The sequence below is a fragment of the Danio rerio genome, chromosome 6, assembly GCF_052040795.2.
Source record: "Danio rerio strain M-AB ecotype USA chromosome 6, GRCz13ab, whole genome shotgun sequence".
NCBI classification, from domain to species: Eukaryota; Metazoa; Chordata; class Actinopteri; order Cypriniformes; family Danionidae; genus Danio; species Danio rerio.
This window is the reverse complement of record NC_141026.1, coordinates 24,771,736-24,795,416: the sequence shown is the minus strand read 5'-3', so window position 1 is coordinate 24,795,416 and position 23,681 is coordinate 24,771,736. Positions and strand designations below refer to the sequence as shown.

General features: G+C 38.6%; 1 protein-coding gene and 1 pseudogene across 1 annotated transcript; both read left to right on the top strand.

Annotated features, from left to right (window-relative positions):
* The first annotated feature begins 19 nt into the window (after window positions 1-19).
* LOC147836342 (uncharacterized) lies at window positions 20-11,938 on the top strand (annotated as a pseudogene).
* A 1,213-nt stretch (window positions 11,939-13,151) lies between these two features.
* On the top strand, window positions 13,152-15,614 carry si:rp71-81e14.2. The gene is given in 4 exon segments (NM_001098259.2): window positions 13,152-13,255; window positions 13,640-13,957; window positions 14,149-14,300; window positions 14,622-15,614. Coding segments are annotated over 4 exon segments (723 nt in total). The 5' UTR covers window positions 13,152-13,173; the 3' UTR covers window positions 14,793-15,614.
* The last annotated feature ends 8,067 nt before the right edge of the window (window positions 15,615-23,681 follow it).

Sequence of the window (23,681 nt, the reverse complement as noted above, 5' to 3'; positions counted from 1 at the left end):
TGTTTCAGGTGATGTGACTTTTGTGCTTTTGTCAGGGAATGTCAGGCAGTCAGAGTGGTGGAATTAAGCATGATGTATTACTGTTTATGCGAGACCAGAGTGCTCTATCAAAAATTTGTCAGAACTTTCTATTGAAGTGCCCCCTGAAGTACCCCTCTGTTCGAAATATGATGTGCTTGGACCCCCAAAATATGCACAAACAACCAGACATGTGCCTGCAAAAAATGAAGGCCCTCATCATGAAATTTGTGCAGGATAAGAAGCTGTCAGGAGGTGTCACAGCGGGTAACATCTGTAGACATATCAGAAATGTGAACAGTTAGTCTAGTGTATATCAAAGGGGTTCTTATTTTAGTTCTCAAGTTAAACTAGCCTATTATTTTGCAGTTCATTTATTTATTTATTTTTGGAAATACAACCTCATATGAGTTATAATAAACGTATGTAGGCCTAATATACAGTTGAAGTTAGAATTATTAACCCCCCTTTGAATTTTGAATTTTTAAATATTTCCCAAATGATGTTTAACAGAGCAAGGAAATTTTCACAGTATGTCTGATAATATTTTCTCTTCTGGACAAAGTCTTATTTGTTTTATTTCAGCTAGAATAAGTGAAGTTTAATTTAAAACTAATTTTGAGAGGAGCATGTGCTCATGATTGACCCAGCTGGTCCACATTAGCTAATTATGATCCTCCAATCAAAGGATCTCAAATCACTATATATATCCTCATTTCCCTTCGACAACTATCTTCGTCTGGAAGAAAGCTTCCTGCTACTAAAAAGCTTCAGCTCTAAAAGCTTTTACAGCATTGCACATTTTAGCCCATCAATATGGCAATAACCAACAATATCTACAACTGCAACCAGAGCCCGGCTCTCCCTGAGACTTCAGCCACTGCAATGAAGCCAAACTCTCATCGCTCTTAGCGGTCCACCTGTGGTAACGTAGTATGCTCTAAGGGGAAGCTTCTCTCTTTAAGGAGAAACTACTCTCCAACAACACTAAACATTTCTTATGTCTTTAGAAAAGCAAAACTCTCATAACTAAAATAATTTAAACTATTTTAAAGACACAAACACTAAGGACTTAACGTCCTCCGTTAATCTGTAAACAAGCAGAGATTATAACAAACCAAATAAACCCACCTTTCAAGCTTGCTGTCTGTCCACAGGTCCATAACATTTTAACAGTCTGGCTGATTTGACTGCAAGGATCAAAGCAATCCAATCCATAAAACATTAGTCCACAACATGTATACATGTTGATAAACATCCATGGATACACTGCTGTCATCCAAACTAGTTGCTGGAGTGCTTTCAGTAAAGTAGTATCTTTCAGACAAAAACACTTGTATTATGGTCAACAAAATGGGCGCCGACCCTTTGATTGACACTTTATTGAGCCAATAGCTGAAAAGAGAAGTGTCACCATCCAAGCTGTCAGAACATGAGATGGTCCCGCCCTCTCTTATGATAGTTATGAACAGACTTAGTTGCAAAGACTTTGTGAATGAATTGGGCCAATTATGCTTCTGATTTCATTCATGTTAAGATTCCAAATGTAATGTTATCTAATCAATCAAATTAAAGTAAAGCCCATAGTAAACATTTAATTGACACAGTTTAATAAGGATGGTTCAAGTACAAATTAAATGACAACATCATTTTAGAAGTTAAAGAGCCCATATTATACATGAAATAGGGTCATATCCTGGTTGTAAGGGTCTCCAACAACAGTCTAATATGCATGCAAGGTCAAAAAACACTTTCATGGTCTTATAATCTGCATTTATTTTTAGCTAATTATCCCAGCGACTCCTGTATGAATCGTCCAGTGATTCATTTGTTCCCAAACCCCTCCTTAGCGCGGAGCTAATCTGCGCTGATTGGACCGATGACAGTCTGTCGTGATTGGTCGACTGCCTTCAGTCAGAGAGGGAAATGGCCAATAGCTAATCAGCAATTTAAAAAGTAATCACAGTTCATACACGCTCGATAGTGTAGACGTGGATTTTAGCTGCCACACTATGGCGAGTGGATAGTGCCACGGATAACCGAACGAAGGAGACAGTCGTGTACTCGCCATACCACACACACACAAAAACACACACACACCTCCGGATGACAACGCTCCCGCTTCCGCCCGCACCCGCCAGGTTTTAGCCCGAGAACCCGCTCCGTTTTCTGCCCGCCGCGCCCGGTCCCGCTAGAGCGGAGAACACAACCAAAAATCACCCAGTATACAGTCCAGACAGCCAAGTATAAACACACACACAGCACAAAGCACACAAAGCTCGTTCGGTCGTTCGTTCGTTCTCTCTCTCTCTCTCTCTCTCTCTCTCTCTCTCTCTCTCTCTCTCTCTCTCTCTCTCTCTCTCTCTCTCTCTCTCTCACACACACACACATACGCGCGCGTGCGCACTAACACACACACAAGCACCACGCAGACTCTCTCTAATTCGCATAGCAATATCCGTGATATTGCTAGACAGCCCGCTCCCGTCCCAAATTAAACCCGTTACTGACCGCTCCCGCGATTTATTCGGAAATTTATTCCCGCGGCTGTCCCCGCGCCAGATTTCTGCGGCGCGGGAATAAATTTCCGAATAAATCGCGGGAGCAGAACTCTAGCACGGAGCTCCATAAACAAACAGCACGCGTCGCGTTTTTAACGTGACTTTGCATGCGATAAGATAATATATCCAGTTAACCTGATACAGTACACGCGGTTACAAGTAACAAATCACAACTAAATACATTTGCAAGCTAGAGTAAACGAGGCAACAACTTTAACCGCACGTACTTACACTTGAGAAATGGAAGAAACCCATCCTGACGTCCATCAGTTACTCTTTACTGATCCTTCCTTTAACAAACTCAGATGAAGTATTCTTTGTAGCATGTAGCTTCCAGAAGTTTCCAACTGCTTGGTTATAATGCTGATGTTTCATCTTTGGGTAGAGACTCAATATAATGTCCATCTGCAGTGTTACTTCAATCGACCGGCATGTTTGTGGGTGTGCGTGTGTTTGTGGGTGTGTGTGTGTGTGTCTGGGTTTCTGCGTCAGAGGGCGGGGCCTCAGGTTTGAAATCTCCCGGGTTTGCGCGTGCACGTGAATTACTTGGTTTCGTTCGTACGTCATGGCGAAACACCTAATGAGTCGGTATCAAGGCGACTCGTTTGAAGCACTATGAGTCGACTCTTTTATAGATGAATCAACCGTTTTAAACACTGTATTCTTACAGATTTAAGCCTTAGCTGGATACTTCACTTCACTTAGAGCTGTGTTACACACTACATGGAGGGGAATTTTCAAAAACCCATAATATGGGCTCTTTAAAATAAATAAATAAAATAAACAAATAACTAACATTTAATAAACAAACCCTGCCACCTTCAATAGCTATTTAACTTCTAAAAAAATTACCCAACTAATGACAATAAGCATCACATCAATTATAGAAGTCAGATCGTAATATGCCACAGGAATTTAAACTTACTACTTCACCTACTCCACTTTAAAGAGGTATTTTTAGGATCACCAGCCAAGACATGCTCAATATCCTTAGCCCTCCACCATCCTGTGGGGGAATGAACGTCTACCAAAACATTTAAAACACTATCTGTCTGTCGATTCCTCACCTCGCTAGAGAACTGCGTTCTCACCACTAATTTTTTTTTCAGATTTTCTCATTTCAGGTCTAACCTATGGATTCCACCCGGGCATTCAGCTCTCCCTTCCTGTCCTAATATTCAGTCAGCTATTGCTGATTGAACCAGAAATTGTGGATCATCTTATTTAAAAAGAGATCGACAACCACTTTGTTTGACCATTCTCTGCCCCACCACTCAAGGTTTCACGCATTTGTCCCATAAGCAGTGCAACTCGCAAATTCTCCATCAATGGCTTCTTTCTAACAATCGCAGAATCCCCCACCTTATCCAACTTCAGATGATATTCTAATAGACCAACCCCCCCACCCCCCCTCCCCCCCACATTGCCTCCAGCCAAACACCTAGAGATCACCAAAAGGTTTTCGCCAATCTAGGTATTCTGCTCGCAGAAGGCTGGACCCAATACATTTATCTAAATTCTAGTGATCAACTTCGATTTGCTCAAATTCCAAGCTTCTCTTCCTAAAGAGAAAATTAGCTGAATAATTTCTCTTTCTCTTGTATTATAAGAAAGAGACTTGAATTTAAACACATACTGTTATCTATCCTCGGCCACCTAAAATTCACAGTGCAAATTTACCTCAAATTTGCCTACTCCAGCTCCCTACCACAAGTCACGATTTAAAAGGCACAATTTCTCTCTCAAAACCCACCCACAATGAACTCCGCTTATGGATTGCTTCCTTAAGCTATGGAATGGCTGTTACTTCTTCTGCAGAGATTGTTCGCACCCCCATTAGATATTCGTCTATTTACTGGTGCTACCCCATCAGTTGGGTTCCAAGGGTACTCCGAGGCCACTGGTTGCCACCACATGGCCCCCTCAATCTATTTCCACTCTAGAAAACCATTGTTCATCAGCTTTCTTCAAACTGTACCCAATAATTGCTGCCGCCATACTATGGGGAGACGAATGGTCCACCTCTAGCATTCTCATTCATTGTGTTGAGGAAGACAATATAATGCATAGACAAAGGCACTCCTAAACTAAAACCTTAAATGCTACTTTTAAGATGTCTTATTAGACAATTTATCATGTCTGCTTAATACGTGCCAGGTTGCAAAACCAAATCACTGACTCTCATTTTTCTTTCCAGAAATTTTGGTCACTGGCTACAGAAGTGGACCCCAACTCAACGCCTGTTCGTCTCTTTCCACAAATGACATTACCTTAAGCCACCCCCTTTATAACCTCCACCAAACTCCATATCACTTACCCTTAAAGTAGTAGCCCTCAAACCCTTCAGTCACACATCACAGCATGAAACATTCAAACTCAACCCCTCACTCCAACCCACCATAGCAGATCTAATTTTGTGTGATGAGGAAAGAAAGGGTTTCCTCGTCCTGCAAAGTAAGATAGATCTATTTGACAAAGTACATTTCATTTATATCTTCAACATTCCTGCCCTCACCCACCCTTCCAAACTCTCTAGTATACCTACACTTAAGAGGATTATAAGAAACAAATCCCCTCGTCCCCCTTTTTACTGATGACGCTAATCGTCCAGTATCACATCTCTGGTTCCAGAAACACCTCAAAGTTGTCCGCCTCTCAGGATTTCCTCTCGAACATTCTCCAGCCATTCATTCAGAATTGGCATTATTAAAAGGCTTTCCCAGCACCAGATCCAGACCCTCGGTCATTGGTTCTCTGAAGCCTTTCAAATCCTACATTCGCCTCAGTCTTTTCATCTCAAAGAACCCAAGTTGTTTCTATTAAACCTCTCAGCCCAATCTTGGCCACCCCTTTACTCTCTAGCCAAAGCCATCTATCTGTCCATCCCTAGCAAACCCCCTCACGGCTCAGACTCCCGCTGGAGTAAATATGAGCTTCAGCTCTCGCAGAGCTTAACATAACCCTCTTTCTGTTCCCCCTGCCAGCAATGAGTGCCTCTGCTGTTTCCTCCTAGTTCTTTTATTCCCTGCCTTTGACTCTCATGTAATCTCCTTGCTACATCAGCATCACCCTAAGCTCAGATTCCCGCAGGGGTCAACATGAGCTTTGGCTCTTGAGCCTCAAGAGCCTATCCTATCACCCTCTCCTTTCTGTTCCCCCTGCCAGCGTTGAGTAATTCCGCTGTTCCCTCCTAGCTCTTTACCCCTTGCCTTTGGCTCTCTGGTAACCTCCTTGCTCCGTCTGCATCACCCAAGCTCAGACTCCCGCAAGGGTCAACACGAGCTTCAGCTCTCGCAAGAGCCTCACCTTTCACCCTCTCCTTTCTGTTCCTCCTGCCAGTTGAGTGCTTCCACTGTTCCCTCCTAGCTCTTTACCCCTTGCCTTTGGCTCTCTTGTTACCACCTTGCTCAATCTGCTTAAAGCTCAGACTCCTGTAGGGGTCAACACAAGCTTCGGCTCTCCCAAGAGCCTCCCCTTTCACCCTCTCTTTTCTGTTATCCCCGCCAGCGTTGAGTACTTCCGCTGTTTTCTCCTAGCTCTTTACTACTTGCCTTTGGCCCTCTCATAACCTCCTTGCTCTATCTGCATCACTCTAAGCTCAGACTCCCGCAGGGGTCAACACAAGCTGTGGCTCTCATAAGAACCTCACCTATCAACCTCTCCTTTCTGTTTCCCCTGCCAGCGATAAGCGCTTCTGCTGTTCCCTCCAAGCTCTTTACTCCTTGCCTTGACTCTCAACTAACCTCCTTGCTCCATCTTAGCATCACCCTAAGCTCAGACCCCCACAGGGGTCAACACGAGCTTCGGCTCTCGCAAGAGCCTCATCTATCACCCTCACCTTCCTGTTTCCACGGCCAGAAATGAGTGCTTATGCTGCATCAGTTTATTCTGTATTGTCATTCATCAGTATCTACATTGTTTAATCTGTATAGTAGTTCTTTAGCATTACATGTTATCATATTCTGTATTTTGCATAGTAATCTCGTTACCTCCAACAGCTCTCCCCTTTTCTTTCCCCCCTGTCAGCGTTGTGTGCTCCCTCTGATTTATCTTATTGCATAATTTGTATATTCTGTATAGTAATTGTGTTGGATATTTGTGTTTCTTACAGCTGCTCTCCCCCCTTTTTCCTGCCATGCAGCATCAATCTGGGTGTCATATTAGACAGCAATCTAACTTTTAAAAACCATATATCCCATGTCACAAAAACTGCCTTCTTTCATCTGAGAAATATCGCTAAATTACGAAATATGCTATCCATCTCAGATGCAGAAAAGCTAGTCCATGCTTTTATGACTTCGAGACTGGATTACTGTAATGCTCTATTTGCTGGCTGCCCAGCATCCTCTATTAACAAACTTCAATTAGTACAAAATGCAGCAGCCAGAGTTCTGACCAGGTCTAGAAAATATGATCATATAACCCCAATTTTATCCTCCTTACACTGGCTGCCTGTTAAATTTCGTATTGAATTTAAAATATTACTTCTCACCTATAAAGCTCTAAATAATCTAGCTCCTGTTTATCTAACCGACCTTCTGTCTCGCTACGAACCAACTCGCTCTTTAAGATCTCAAAATTCAGGGCTTCTGGTAGTACCAAGAATAGCAAAATCAAGTAAAGGAGGTCGAGCCTTCTCTTTCATGGCTCCTACACTCTGGAATAGCCTTCCTGGTAATGTCCGAGGCTCAGACACACTCTCCCAGTTCAAAACTAGATTAAAGACCTATCTGTTTAGTAAAGCATACACTCAATGCATCACCTAGCGGGTTCCACACTGGCTTCTACATCTTGCTTATATACACTATGAACAGCAGCTACGCTAATTATTCTCTTTATTCTCTATTTTCACCTGGGGATACTCATCCCGAGGTCCTCAGATTAGGCGGAGTCACTGATTGGATCCAAGACCAGCGACGTGATGATCCCAAGGATTCCATATCCGGGACCAGGCCATATCCTGAGCTGCTGCTGCGCAGATTGGCGTGGGGAGTGGAGAACATGAGTCTGATTCCAGCGACGCTCCAGGGACAGACGAGTCTTCATTGAGGCCATCTTCCAGCATAAACCACGGCGAATGAAGTTCTGCACAAGACTTTTGGCCAGCGGAGAAATTAAAATGGTCGTGCCCAACTGAGTCTGGTTCTCTCAAGGTTTTTTTTTCTTCACTCCCATCAGGTGAAGTTTTTTTTCCCTCTCCGCTGTCGCCACTGCCTCGCATGGTTCAGGATTGGTAGAGCTACGCATCGATGAATTTGCTCTTCAGTGTTTGAACTCTCAGTAATGATTAAATCACACTGAACAGAGCTAAACTGAACTGAACTGAACTTAAACACTAAAACCTGAACCACACTGTTCCAGTTACTATGACCATTTATGTGAAGCTGCTTTGACACAATCTACATTGTAAAAGCGCTATACAAATAAAGCTGAATTGAATTGAATTCAAGCACCTTTGCAGCTCCAATTCATTTATTCTGCATAATGGTTTACTGTTATATCTTGTATTGTATCATTTGCATAAAAATTGAATAGTATATCTGTTACTTCCAGCCACCTTGCCCATTTCTTTTCCCATTCCAGTGTGGAGTGCTTCCGCTGCACCAGTTTATTTGTTTTCCATATAGTTATTTATAAAATGTCTAGATTGTGTTCATTCTGCATAGTAGTCCATTTTTATTTCATGTATTATATTGTGTATTTCTGGATAATTATCACGTTACTCCCAGCAGCTCTCCCCTTTCTTTCCACTTGCCAGAATTGAGTGCCTTACTGTTTTCTACCAGCCCTTTACTCATTGTCTTTGACTCTCATCCAACCTCCTTCCTCCACATTGGCATCACCCTAAGCTCTGACTCCCGCCGGAGTCAATAGGAGTTTTGGCTCTCGCAAGAGCCTCACCTATCGCCTTCACCTTCCTGTTTCCCCTGCCAGTGTCGAGTGCTTTCGCTGCATCAGTTTATTTATTCTTTATAGTTATTCACCAGTATCGGCATTAACGTGTTTATTCTGCATAGTAGTTCATTAGCATTTCATGTTCTGTATTTTGCATAGTAACCTTGTTACTTCAACAGCACCCCCCTTTTTCTCTCCCCTTACCAGTGTTGTGGGTTCCCGCTGCATTAGTATCTTTCTTATTGATTATTTTGCATATTATGCATAGTAATTGTATAGCAAATTTTTGTTAATTACAGCTGTTTTTCTTCTGCCAGCGCTAAGTGCTTCCGCTGCTTACTGCATTTTATTATGCATAGTATTTCCCTAATGTTTCATGTCTATATTTTATTGTTAATATATTAAATCTGTGTTAATACCAGCTTCCTTCCCCTCTTTTTCCCTGCCAGTTTTTAGCAACATGCCAGCATTGAGTGCTTCTGCTGCATAGCAGTTGTATATTCCACACAGTAATATATATAGCATTGTTTCCTCCAGCTTCTCTCCTTTGTTTACCCCTACCAGTTTTTATGCTTCCGCTACCAAATCTCTTCCCTCCTCTTAAACAGCCAGCTCCACGCCCTTCTTTATTACATCTCACAAACCTTCTCTTAAGCACTGACTTCCGTAGAGGGCCCATTTAAGCCCCAATTCACACACTAGTCTCCACCCACCCTCTAAGCCACTCAGACTTCCTAACTTTATTTCTTAGCCACCAAACCTACCCTGCCCTTCACACACTCCCTAGAAAAGCTTCTCCCCCACTTTTTTATCAGTTCTTCACATATATATCCAGCAGCCAGATATAGCACTTTTTCTTTGCACTTTGGGGAGTTGCCGTGTAAACACGCGGCTGCTGTCCCGAGCGCTTATCATTGGCTTTTTGGGGAGTTTGAGATAGACCTGAGCTCAATCTCCACTCGCCCTGCAAAAGGGGGGGAGCCCTGGGCTCGAGGATCCCTTGAGCTCAGGGCTCTCTCCCGGGACAGCATGCCAAACAAGCTATGTATAAATCATGAGCTAAGTGTGATCTCTTGAAGTGAAGTTTAATTTAAAACTAATTTTGAGAGGAGCATGTGCTCATGATTGACCCAGCTGGTCCACATTAGCTTATTATGATCCTCCAATCAAAGGATCTCAAATCACTATATATATCCTCATTTCCTTTCTACAACTATCTTCGTCTGGAAGAAACCCCCCTCCTCCCCTTCTTCCTCCTTTATCCAGATTGGGCGGCACGGTGACCCAGTGACTAGCACTGTTGCCTCACAGCAAGAATACCAATGGCGTTGAGTCCTCGCTGAGCCATCTGGTATTTCTGTGTGGAGTTTGCATGTTCTCCCCGTGTCCGCGTGGGTTTCCCTCAGGTTCCCCCGTTTCCTCCCACCATCCAAATGTGCTCTATATTATAGATAAAACAAGCCTAAACCTTTTTTACAATGTCTTACTCTCAGGAAGTTTGCCTTGGCCTCAGCAGCGGGGGAGTTTGAGATAGACCTGAGCTCAATCTCTACTCGCCCTGCAAAAGGGGGGGGAGCCCTGGGCTCGAGGATCCCTTGAGCTCAGGGCTCTCTCCCGGGACAGCATGCAAACAAGCTATGTATAAATCATAAGCTAAGTGTGAACTCTTGAAAAGCGGTTTTTAATAATAAAAAACATTTTAAGGACAATATTATTAGCCCTTTTAGCTTTATTTTTTCAATAGTCTACAGAAAAAAACTATAATTATACAATTACTTGCCTAATTACCCTAACCTGCCTAGTTAACCTAATTAACCTAGTTGAGGCTTTAAGGGTGTACTCACACTATCTACGGTTGCCTTGAACCGGGCCAAAGCATGCTTGCCCCCCCTTCCGTCTCCCCTGACGGCCTGCACTCACATTACATTCGGGCCTGGGCACGCTTGCATCATTGATGCACTGGTCAGAAGTGCTCTCGCTCAGCACAGTGGAGATTTCTTTAGTTATATATATATATCGATTGGGATGCGGTGACGCGCAGTCAGATATTTCGCTGAACAGATCAGCCACTTTTAACACTTATAAACAATCATAAAGCCCTCGTGCTGCAGGAATGAGGAGGTTTGCTGAAGGTGCAGCTGTGGTGCAGTGAGGGGTTTGCGTCTTTAATAAGCTATGACAGTTTGCGTTCATTGAACAGTAAGAATGATTAATAAACTCATATGAAACAGTCCCTCAAAAGTCACATCTCGGTTTCAGTTTCAGTCTTTGGCACAGTTTACACTTACCCACAAGCGTACCACGCCAAAGCCCAAGTGAACTGCGATCAGGCACACCTCTTCCAACCGGGCCAGGGCCCGATTCAGAGCAATCACACTTCTAAAACAATCTGGGAAACAGGCCTTGGCATGGTTCGGATATCATAGTGTGAGTACGCCCTAAATTTCACTTTAAGCTGTATAGAAGTGTCTTGAAAAATATCTAGTCAAATATTATTTACTGCGATAGGGCAAAGATAAAAATAATCAGTTATTAAAAAATTAATTATTAAAACTATTATGATTAGAAATTTGTTGAAAATAAGCTTCTCTCCGTTAAACAGAAATTGTGGTAAAAATAAACAGCGGGGCTAATAATTCTGACTTCAACTGTATGTTCTTATTCTTCTGACTTCAACTGTATGTTCAATGTAGTTGAAAATATGAGATACATTTTCCAGAGTATATTGAAAATAAATCTCTTGTGACAAAGTATAATTTAACTAGAAAATATTAAAGATGTGCTTATCTTTATCTAAATGCAGGTGATAAGATTGCCCAACAATTTCAGAAGTTCCTCTTGAGTGAAAAGAGGAATTCATGACTTTCAGTGCATTGGATGGAAAATTGCGAGTTGATAGCTTCCTCCATAGTGCCATGAATGGATATGCAGAACTTTGGAGCTTTGTGGAAAAGCTGCTGCTTCTGTCCCATGGACAAGCTACTGTCGAGCGTGGGTTCTCCATAAACAAGGAGGTGGAGATGTGCAACATGAATGAAGACACTATGGTCTCACAGAGACTAATCTGCGACTATGTGAGGGTGTGTGGTGGAGTGGTCAAAGTGCCTCTAACTAAAGAGCTGCTAAATGAGTGTGCATCTGCACGCACCCGGTACAGGATCTTCTTGGAAGATGAGAGGAGGAAAAAGGAAAAGACAAAACAGATGAACAAAAGAAAAGGGGTTGAAGATGAGCTTGAAGAGCTACACAAGAAAAGAAAAACAATCTCAAGTGTGTGTGAAACTCTAGAAAAGGATGCAGATGGCCTTGCAGAGAAGGCTGAGAATACAGCAGGGAACAAGATGGCAGAACTTATCACTAAATCTAATTCCATGAGAAAAAGATGCAAGGAAAAGAGAAGGGAGTTGGTAGACCTAGACCATGAAATTGAGAAGAGAGCAGCAGAGCTATGCCACATGTCTTGAGGAGAATTTGGGATGTTACAAAACAAAGGGTTTCTCTCGTTAAGTCACGTAATAACATTTGTGTTTTCTAACAGTTATGTAGATTATTTGTCAACATTTTGGCTTGTGAAAGGCTGTTTTGAGGACTTTCATTATTGAGCTTATTTTCAGTTTTCTATTCTATATGATTCCTTCATACAAGGCATTGTGTTTAGTGTAATACAATTTATCTGTTACGTTGGCTCTGTTCTACATCACAAAAGAACAATAAAAATAAAAAGGTCTCAAAGAAAAGTATTTTTACTTTTTTTTTTTTTTACTCACTGAATTTACACATTGCACATAATTGATACCAAATAGAAAACTTTCAAATTTTGATTTCATTGATGGAGGCAATGAATTGAATAGCCTATTCCAAACAAATTATGACATTTTTGAGTCTTAAATTATATTTGTTGAGGTCATAAAAAGGTCTTAAAAGCATTAAATTTGACTTTTAAAATGGTGCAAGAACCCTGTACTAATTAATCCGCCATTATGACTAATTATAAACTTAATACAACGCAGCAGCTAAATCAAACTACTAAAATTGTTTCTTGCCTTCCAAGAATTCATATACTTCACCAGAAGGACTTCAGTTGCTGTACCTTTAACCTTTAGATCTTGCTTCCGATGGTCTGTGTGGCTGGCTTAATTTCCTTTACAGAATCGATGCAGCAGTTTTGCACATCTGTTCTCTTCGTTCTTACAAGCAGACTTTTGACTAAATATACGTTTATATGTTTATGTTATATGTTTAAATATATGTTTACTGAATTTTTAAACAGCATAATATTAAACTCCAGTCAAAAAACAGTGTCGCTCCGTTTTTCTTTCTTTTACTTTCCTAATTCATATTATAACTTAAACAGTCCAATAAGGGCGGAGCAAACCATTACAAACAAAAGAGTAGGGGTGAAATCAACAAATGTACACAACTAAACCTATCAATATTTGTAAACTGTACATGAAACAATGCACTTATAATAAATTATATTAAATCAAATTATGGCTCTTACACTGAAACTCCCCTTTTTTAGTAATTGTGGCATTTTTTAAAACTTAAATATTCACTCTGCCTTTTAGGGTGTTTTATCTACCCTCTGAAATAAAGGTAGGTTTTGCACATACCCGCCACTTCCACATGACACTGTTGCAAAGAAGTGCGACCACCACTTCCACCTGATGTTGTTGCATAAATATCACTCATTTCTGCAATGATGTTGTGTGTCGTGAGATGCAGTTTTCTATTGGTCCTGATCTGTGTAAGATCCTTACGGGCAGCCACAAATTTGAAAGGTAGGAAAATGTATGTTTATATGTTTTGCTTTCCAGATTAACATTTAATTTTAATTGAATTTAATTTTTTGGTAACACTCACACTAAAGTAATGGACCATTATTTAATGCTAGTTAGTGTATTTAATACATAAACAAGCTATTAGTAATACATTTATGGTATTTATTCATTTTTGTTAATGTTATTTAAGTTAAATAACATTTGTTTAATGTCCTTTAGTTATATTCCTATAGTAGACACTTTTAGTAAAAAAAAATTTTTTTGAAGAAAAGTTTGATTTAAAAAAAAAAATCACTAACAAGCTTTGTAAAATTCATTAGAGAATGTACAGCATGTGTTTGTTTTCTCAATAACAATGCTCAACCGCTGCTTGTTTTCAAACAGTTACACAGATAACTAGAGCTTGTGGGAAACACATCAGCATTGAGTGCACTACACATAAAAGCCCGCAGAATGGTGTGTACATGTACAAACAAGAAAGAGCAAAAGAACCACAGGAAATCTTCTACTTTTACCAAGAAACCCCTCAGTCAATCACTCTAACCTATAAACAAATAAACAATAAAGTCATTGTAAGTGGAGTATTACCCAATCTTAACGTCACCATCTTAAACGTAACTGTCACCGACACTGGATTTTACTGGTGTGAGTTTAATTCGGAAGAAAAAATCACTCTTGGCAATATCACTTGGTTATTGATAGGTAAGTATTAAGTCTTATGTTTAAATGTAATTATTATAAAAATGTTTACGAATATAGACATATTGTTTCAACTTCGCTAAATGTTTGTTTAAAGGCAAAAGTAAAATTAGTTTAAGATTAATATTCAATGGAGTAAATATATTAAAGCTATAATTCTCTTATTTTTGTGTTCCGTCATGAAAAATCACTAGAAGAAAATCAAGGGGGAAATGCTGTTAACACATCTAAAGAAATCGGAAAAGAATGCACAGAAGATGCTATTCCACATGTAAAGATCATCCTCATTTTGTGTACTGCAATGTCTCTAGTCTGCATTTTGTTTTTTTTCTGTGTGATTGTTAAGGTAAGTGTAAAATGACAGTTTTGTTCTCATAAAACAACAGCTCAAATCTCAAAGCTTTTAGCGAATGTGATGTATATACTGTTACCAAAGCACATTAAAGGGCATGTTTTCATTTAACAACACTATTTGCTTATGAAAAAAATATCGTACGTGATTCAGCTCAGGCCAAAAATGAATGCGTCAGATAAATGAGACCTTTTAGATTTAGGGACTTTGGCAACATTGTTAAAAACGAAGCTGTTTCAAATTATATTTACTGGTAAATTAATGTTGGTGTAAAATATTTGGAAAAAAGGTATGACTTTGTTTTGTCATTGGCAGATGAAAGGGTGTTGGAGGAAAAAAATTACATTCACACAATCCAATCCACCCTCAGACTCAGTTTATGAAGAGATGAAACGGAGCAATTTGGATCCCCAGTCCAATGTGCGGACATTCATCAACCCTGACTATCAATCTACAGTACCAAGGATCTGTGATACTGTGAGATAGTGTAAGATCATTGTTTTAAGTAGAATGAATATGACGTGTCTCTAAATACTGTTGATCAGTAATAATAATTAAAGAAATGCATACTTGTATAATAATAATTGAAATGCAGCAGTTGAAGAGATATTTTTAGCTGACAAAATGTCAAGTGTCCCACTTGTGGTTAAGCTTCTCATGCATCTGCAATGGAACCTATAATGTAATGAGCGTATCTGCAAGCTTCAGTTTGACTGTTATAAAGTAGAGAAGTACATTTTACATCAGAATAAAAGAAATGTCATGGAAAACTTTAATCTAACAATTGAAGAAATTATTGTTATAAAAAATATACTATATTTGACTCTCTGATGTTCATTTCACATTCAACTAGTCACATTCTTTCAAACGTCGTGGTCATGTTTTCCATTCTATGAAGTCACATGGTTTTTCTTTTGATTAACAATGTTAAAGTTTACTTTAAGTGTGAGCTTAAGTAACCTACATGCAATTGAAATGCAATGTGTGCTTTTCATTTTTGCATTATATTTTATTTGGTTATTTTGGTTAAATGAACTGCAGATCATTTATACTGATTACCTGGACTATTTAAACACCACTCACATGCTCTCCGATTGCTGAGATTTTGTTGGCTGTTGCTGCATTTCAAAAACTGTTTATTATTTTTCTTGCCGTGTTTTGAGCCATCCGACTGTTTATATTGTTTCTGATTGTTTGCTGCCCTTCTTACCCATATTTCTTGTATTTGGATTATGCTTAGGATTATCTTTGTATACCATGTTTTGACCCTTTCCAACCTGATTACTCTAATAAAGCTGTATTTGTTTCCAACTACTGTATTCATGTCTCCTTCACAACAAATGTATTATAATAACTAATGATGTAAATACATGTGTTATTACAACAACAGGTGGAAGAAATTTCAACTGCCAGGTTTCTACTTTAGTTAATCATTAGCTATGATTTGCTACGATATCTTTATGATTGACTTTACCTGTTGAGGCACGTAATGTTAAGCAATTGTTTTAAACTAATTACAAAATAGTCAATTGGTTAACAGTCCTGTGTCTCAAAAGTAAAACTGCGGTCATGCTGCACTTTTCTCCCTGTAGACTTCCATTTATACACATGCGAATGAAGCAGACCAGAAATGCAAGCTCGTGTGGCAAGCTTCTCAGTTTGCTACATTGAACTCTGACCTGCGAAATTGCATCATGTGATTGCGTAAGACCAATCAAAGTTCAAAAAAATTACGTGACAGAAATTTATAATATTGAGCAATCTCTCTTTTTAAATATCCAATCATTTAATTTAATCCCGCCCTTTTTCACAGCACCATACAACAGAATTTCGCATGCTCAAACTCGGCATAAAGTCATAACAATATAATACCATAACAAATCATTAGCTAATGATTAAAGCAGATAACTTGAAGTTACATAACATTGACAATTGTGGTAATTAACATATGATATTAGTAACATAATAACATTACAATATTAGTTAAATTATAGTTTGTTGGAGAATAATGCATGATTACCTTATTACCAGTTTATAAATTAATTACTGCATGAATCATATACAATATTTATTTGTTGCTTGTGCAGTAACAATTAATATATGGTTAAGCTCTTTATTAGTTATTCCAGTGGTTCTCAGTCTTGGTTCTGGAAGTCTGGTGTCCTGCAGTTGTTAGCTCCAAACCTAATCAGACACACCTAGGGTTGCAAATCAAACTTTTAATCTGCGGTCATGCAGAACTTTTCTCCATATAGGCCTCCATTTACATGTACGCGAATGCATCAGACCAGAAATGCAAGCTCCTGCGACAAGTTTCACACTTCGTAACTTTGGAAAGTTCAAGCTTGGTGAACTCTGACCTGCAAAATTACATCATGCGATTGCTTAAAACCAATCGATAAATAGCAAAATAAAACAGTTACTGTTTTATTATTTACTATTTTACAGTTACTGCACAACCTACAGCAAGGGATAACAGTGTTAACTCATGATTATCTGTGCATCAGTTAAGCATTAATTAATGCATACCAGTGCACCCATATTGTGAAGTGTTACCCAACATCCTTTCACCAGAAGTTTTACAACTGGCATAATGATATTCAATGAATATGTTCAATTACACACAAGATTGTAGATTGTGTTGTTATAAATAGGTTATATGCAAGTGTTGTTCAGTCATTGAAATCTTCAGCCGAAATTTTTATGTGACTATTTTCAATTTCATAAGGTTCCTTTTACAGCATCAAAAATGTAGATTTTTATTTAGTTTATCAACAAAAGATAAATAGTGCAATTCCGCCTAGCCTGCTTTACTGAGATTGGTTAATTTTTAAACAAATGACAACCTGTGGCTACTCCCTATATCGTTTACCATGCTACTTTAAATATTCTGTCTGAAATAGCATGTAAGTATGGCTTGGTAATAACTGCAACTCCTAATTAGCCAACCATTATACAGTAGTCGCTTGAGGACTGTACCATCCACGATTCCAGCGATCCTTTTGTAATCCTTGGCTATAAGATATTAAAATAAAACCCAACTATGCCACCTAGGTTATATTACCCAGGAACATATAAAGAAGCACTTGCTTGATTAACACAAAAAGTTACAACAATATGAGGGACCCTGCTGGGTTTTATTTTATTTAAGACAAAGACGTGACTTACAAAAAAAAAAAAAAAAAAAAAAAAACAAACATTTATTGATTTACACCATCGTATACTCAATATTAAAAACAAATTTAAAATGGTCTCACCACAATTACCAATTAAATAACCACTGTCACAAAGAGACCCCAATAAATGACACCAGAATATAGGTGACACTCTACACAGCAAATCAGTGTTTAAAAATGATTAAAGCAAGTGACAAATTAAACCTATACAATTCAACAAACTCCCCTTTTAATTAATCAACATTACAACATTACCTGTGGATATGCACATAAAATACTTTCACAGGAAACAAACTGCACAAAATCACACAAGATAAAGTTCACAATGCAGCGTAAAGATCAAATTAAATGTGGATGTTAGATCAGGGTCAAAATGGTGACGGCAACGCACCAGCTGTGCAAAAATATATTGTCACCATAATATTTAATGAGTTGTCCAAGAAGAGTAACCACAGCCAAGGACAGTGGTAAATGAGACAAATTTAAAAAGCAGTCACAAATAAATGATATGTAACAACAGCTAGCACCTTCAGGCTGCACCTAAAATGCAAATACAAGACAGATGAAGTTTTTAGTTTTTTTCAATGAACTTTAACTTCTTTAAACCCACAGACTTCTTACCTCCTAGATGAATTTCATAGGCTAGAGTAGACTTTGTGAATGGCACTCGTCACTTCACGCACACACTTTCCTAATGATAAAGGCATTCTTTAGATTACCATTTAAAACTACCGAAAAACTGAAAGCAAACAACTTACCCGCAGAAGGCAAACAAGGGACTAAAGGAAATGGTATCTGACCACAGAGGCTTCACCTGCACTCAAAAAGCTCCCAATAATGAGCTGCACAGGTGTACGCAATTAAACTACGTACTGATGCAAGGAGGTGTATGCCCCTTATCACCCTAAAATTTTAAAAATAAACCTGTTACACCAAGGTTATTATAGTTAACGAAAACTAACGAAAACTAAAATGTAAAATAATTGTCGTTAACTGAAATAAAAATAAAAACGAGTTTTTTCAAAAACTATAACTAACTGAAACTGTATTGTGTACATACAAAACTAACTGAAACTAACTAGAATTATAGCAAAATCCTTCGTTTTCGTATTTGTAAATGTATTTAATACATAATCTTACTGTAAGCCTTTTAGAAGTAAATATAATCCGCGCTGCTGGTGTTTGTGTTTGACCCTTTCGCACCTCAGTGTCTCCTGCTGCCATTGGCCAGATCGAGCCGGCTCTCCTCTAGTCATCCTCGCTGTTGCTGCCGCGACAAAAACAACTAGTGGACGTGATAGCAGCACGGTGACAGCATTAAATAAAGAGACTGAAAACTATTACTTTAACACATTTGTGCCCAATAATGGGTTTCATTTCTGTATCGCGTTCACGAACTAATCTTTTTAACCGGATCTTCTAAGTGAACCGGTTGAACTAGTTTACCAAATCGAACTCAATCATTTGAAACGATTCGCGTCTCCAGAAAGCACTTATCCACGCACTTCTTACTTTATAACAAGCCTAATACCCACATCTGACTCTAAATAATCCAATATATACTCTCATGCAGTTATTAGAACAGCAACTCTACATTGAGAAGCGGTGAACCGATAATACTGCACAAGTGCGATTCAGTGAACCAAACACAAACAGTACAGCCCTCAGCCTTGCGTGTGACTGAACTGTTATTGTAACAACTGCAGCGGGGGTGAACCGAGGGCTTAAATCAGAGGATCTGGTGAAAAACGTAAGTTTATTTCATAACAGACAATCGTAATGGATTTTAAATAAGTGAAGCATGATTCTGTTGGGTTTACAGTTAGTAAAACTTTAATGTAAGACATTTTTCAGATCATGGTGATGTTTTAATTGACTAAAATTACTATTGCTGACTACATAATGTTGAGTCTTAACATGAGCGTTAGAAATCTGAATTTCCCGTCACCAGGCCCGGATTAATAATTTAGAGGCACAATGTCTTGCAGGCCCCCTATAGCCGCACCCCATAGTTGAATTAAAAATAATATTAATATAATATTTGTTATATAAAATCAATCTATAATGTATTGCCCACATTTTTTAAATAAATGATATATAGTACATATATTTCTAGTCTACAAAGATTTAACTTATTTTTAAAGCATTTAAAGCACAAAAATACAAATCGGGGAAATTAATGGATTTTAATATACTTGTTCAAGTTCACTTAAGCAGTACTAAAAATTTATATTTAAGGGTATTTTTAATGTATAAGTTCTTCAAACTTATAATGCACATGATTTGAATAACACCTCTCCAATCCTGTTCTAGGAATCTGATAATACACACATAAAACACACACTTATTATTAGGGATGTAACGGTATTGTAAATACCGTCATATCGCAATATTATTTTTTTTCGATATTACCGTAGTCGCATGACTCGGTAAAACTATAGGTCTTCTGAGAAAATTTGCTCAGGCGAATGAAGCGAACGGGAGGTAGCGAAAACTACAATTCCCATCAGCCCAGGCTTGGCCATAATCCCTTTGCGGTCTGTTGTCGCTACAGATCCAGTAATGCGGAAATGGAGTGTGCTGTTAGAAGCAGGGATGAAAAAGAGCTGGAAAACCCTAAAGCGGGTGTTGTCGCCGCGCGCGTACTGAATAGCGGTGTTGTCGCGCGCGTTCTGATAAGCTGTGTTGTCGCGCGAGTTCTTATCTGCTGTGTTGTCTCGTGCGTACTGTAAAGCGGGACGGAGGGTGTGTCGCGTCGCGGGGGCACTTTTGATCATTTTGGAAGGGAACTTTCTATCCAAGACTAAAAAGGGCATGTGCACTGCACAGGTTGAGCCCTGTGTGTGCACTTGCCTGCAAGTTGGGTGAATACGACTAATAATTAGTCATGGGGATTGCAGAAACACAGCACACTGTTCAGATTGATGCAGACATGAGACCTCTATCTTACTCATGGTTTGTCCTCTCAAGTGGGGGAAAGACAATGCACAACGTTACCCACTGCTGTCAACCTGGGCCAAGTCATATCTCTCTTGTCCCAGAAACCTCAGTCCCAAATGAGAGGGTTTTTTTCTGTTGCAGGGGACATTGTAAATACCCAGAGATACCAGCTTTTACCAGATTATATTTATATGATAATTTTCCTTTAAACCCATCTCTATCTAAGTGAGTGAGTGATTAAATGTTGAATGTGATGAGTTTTCAACACTACTAAATTGAAACTTAATTTTTTTACATGGTTTAATATTTTTTTGTTATTAAAATTGAAGTTCCTGTTTCAAAGCTTACAGATAGATGACTAATTTGTATGTCATTGACACTTTTGGCAATTTTTTGGAGTATTTTCATAAGTTTTGTTTTTTCCTGTAAATGATTCAATAAATACCGTACCGTGACATTCATACCGAGGTATTACCATACCGTAAAATTCTGATACCGTTAAATCCCTACTTATTATATATGATGATAGAGTTCATGTGTCCTCTGAATAGATGTTTCAAAAAATGTATGGCTGAGTTTTTATTATACAATATTTATACTGTTGATTTTGAATGTTGCACCTAACAAATGTCCTCATTTAGAAAAAAAAACTGAAACTAATACTGAAACTAATAAAAACTAAACTAAAACTAATAAAAACTAGGAAATCTGTCTCTAAAACTAATAAAAAAATTAAATAAACTGAATTTGAAAACAAAAAGTCAAAACGAAATAGAAACAAAAACTACTGAAAAATCCAAAACTATTATAACCTTGTGTTACTATTGCATGCATGAAATACTGACCATTATGACAAGTTTTGCTTGCTACTGAAAACGTGCTAGATATAATACAGCTTTTCGTTTAAAAACTGAAAGTACTATAATTCGCACTGCGCCAGGATGTCTATTCGCGCGCTTGCTTTGACTTAATCTCTCGCGCTTGACACGCGTTCTGCGTCTGGTGAGAACGCAGCATAAGAGTGATCACTCGTAAAAAAAAGTTATCCACCATACTTTTTAAGATCACAGCACACTTAAGTCACACATCCTGATGCATCAAAAACTGTCTAGTTTAAATGGTACCCTGAGCAAACGACCCCAACCCCCAAATTTTATTACTCGCATTGGAACATGTAACTGTCAAGCAAGCAAAAACAAAACCCTTTTGTATGAGGAAATACTTTCATCCGCCTTGAATTCAAATCATAAGCTGACAGTTAAACAGCTGAGCAAGCATTTTTTGAACTTTAGATCTGTAGTGTCTGCTTTTTGCTGGTTGTATGTGGGCGGAGTAATACACAAAGGGTAAAGAGGCTGTACAGGTGCTGATATTACTTAATTATATCGCGGCTGTCAGCCAATCAGATTCAAGAACTAGACAGAACTGTTGTATATATATATATATATATATATATATATATATATATATATATACACACACACACACACACACACACACACACACACATATATATATATATATATATATATATATATATATATATATATATATATATATATATATATACATACACACACACACACACACATATATATATATATATATATATATATATATATATACTTTGATAATGTAATAGATTACAGATTGCAAATTACCCTATTTAAAAATGTAATAAGTTACACAATTATTTGATTATAAAAGTAACTAATTACATTTGATTACTTTTAAGTTTGTAATGGACATTTTCAACAAAATCATTTTCTAGCATTTATACCGATGACATGATGTTATCCCCCCCCCCCCCCCCCCGATTTTTGCCCGTTAGTGCAGCGCAAATCAAAAGCATCAGAATAGCACCGCTTTAATAAAAAGCACGAAGCTTATCAAAAACAGGCAAAGCAACAGATTAATATTATTCAACATATTCCAGATTTTTAAAGAAAACCTTTAGATGTATACCCATTTGTAATCTGTAACATTTTCACAAGTAACTGTAATTTAATTACACTTTTTTATCAGTAACGGTAACGAATTTGTAACAAAGTGGCTGACACAGAGGGATTACCATAACACAGTTTAATAACAAATAGCACACAGATGTTGTGCGTGCGCAAACTCAAACACAGTAGTATATAGTCGTTGGGCTGGGGGCAGGTAAACACAGGATGAGTATGAAGGCATGGGTCAGAGGCAGGCAGCTAGTATCAGAGTTGGTAAGCAGGCTAGAGTTCAAGGCAGGCAGCGAGGATCAAAGTCGGGATTCAGGCTGAAGTACAAGGCAGGCGGCAGGCAGGACTGGCTCAATAAACGAAGCAAGATCCCAACGGGAAAGCAGGCAAGGATGAGAATGCTCAGTAGTGTTAGCCGGGGCACACAAGACTTCGAAATGAAGCTGTGTGTGTGTGTGCTGCTTATAAGCGTGAGCCAGGTGATTAGGAGATGTAGTGCACGTGTGAGTGCTAATCAGTCAATGGATGATGTAATGTCAAAAGTCCGGTGATGATGATCTCTACTGGCCAGCGAGGGGAATGACTGGGACCGAGTTGGTGATAGAATTACTGTTACTTTTATTTTGTAATTAAATTATGTAACGCCGTTACATGTAACTATTTACTCCCCAACACTGTGTCTGTGTGTGTGTGTGTGTGTGTATATATATATATATATATATATATATATATATATATATATATATATATATATATATATTCACCAGCGTGATTAAACCAGTCTTCTTTAACTGCATTACCTTGAGGTTTCTTTAAAAAGCCAGTGTATGAGATTTACAGAAACGAGGAGGAATTTCAGGATTGACCCGTATCCTTGCCTTAAGCCCATGGAGTATGTCCAATTCCTCTTTGAACACCCCAGAGCATGACTCCAGCACTTTTTTAATGGATGTAGCCTGACACATTTGACTGTCATGTTTGATTTTCTTCCAATTCAATGTGAGTTTTTTGCGGCCAATTCCTGCAACACAGGAAAGGGCCCTCCCCTTTTACTACATTTAAGGTTAGTGTTTCTCTTTGGCCATCATAGATCACTTTTACTTGAAACTGTCCTAATACATCCATAATCTCTCTTCTGTAAGTTTTCAGCTTGACTCTTGCAACCTCCAGTGGCTCAGTTGAGAATAACGTTTTAAATTGTTTATCAGATATGATAACTCTCGGCTGCATCAGTATCAAGGTGCATTATAATTCTCTTGCCATTTACATTAAATCATCACCTTAAAATTATAAGGTTCTATCTG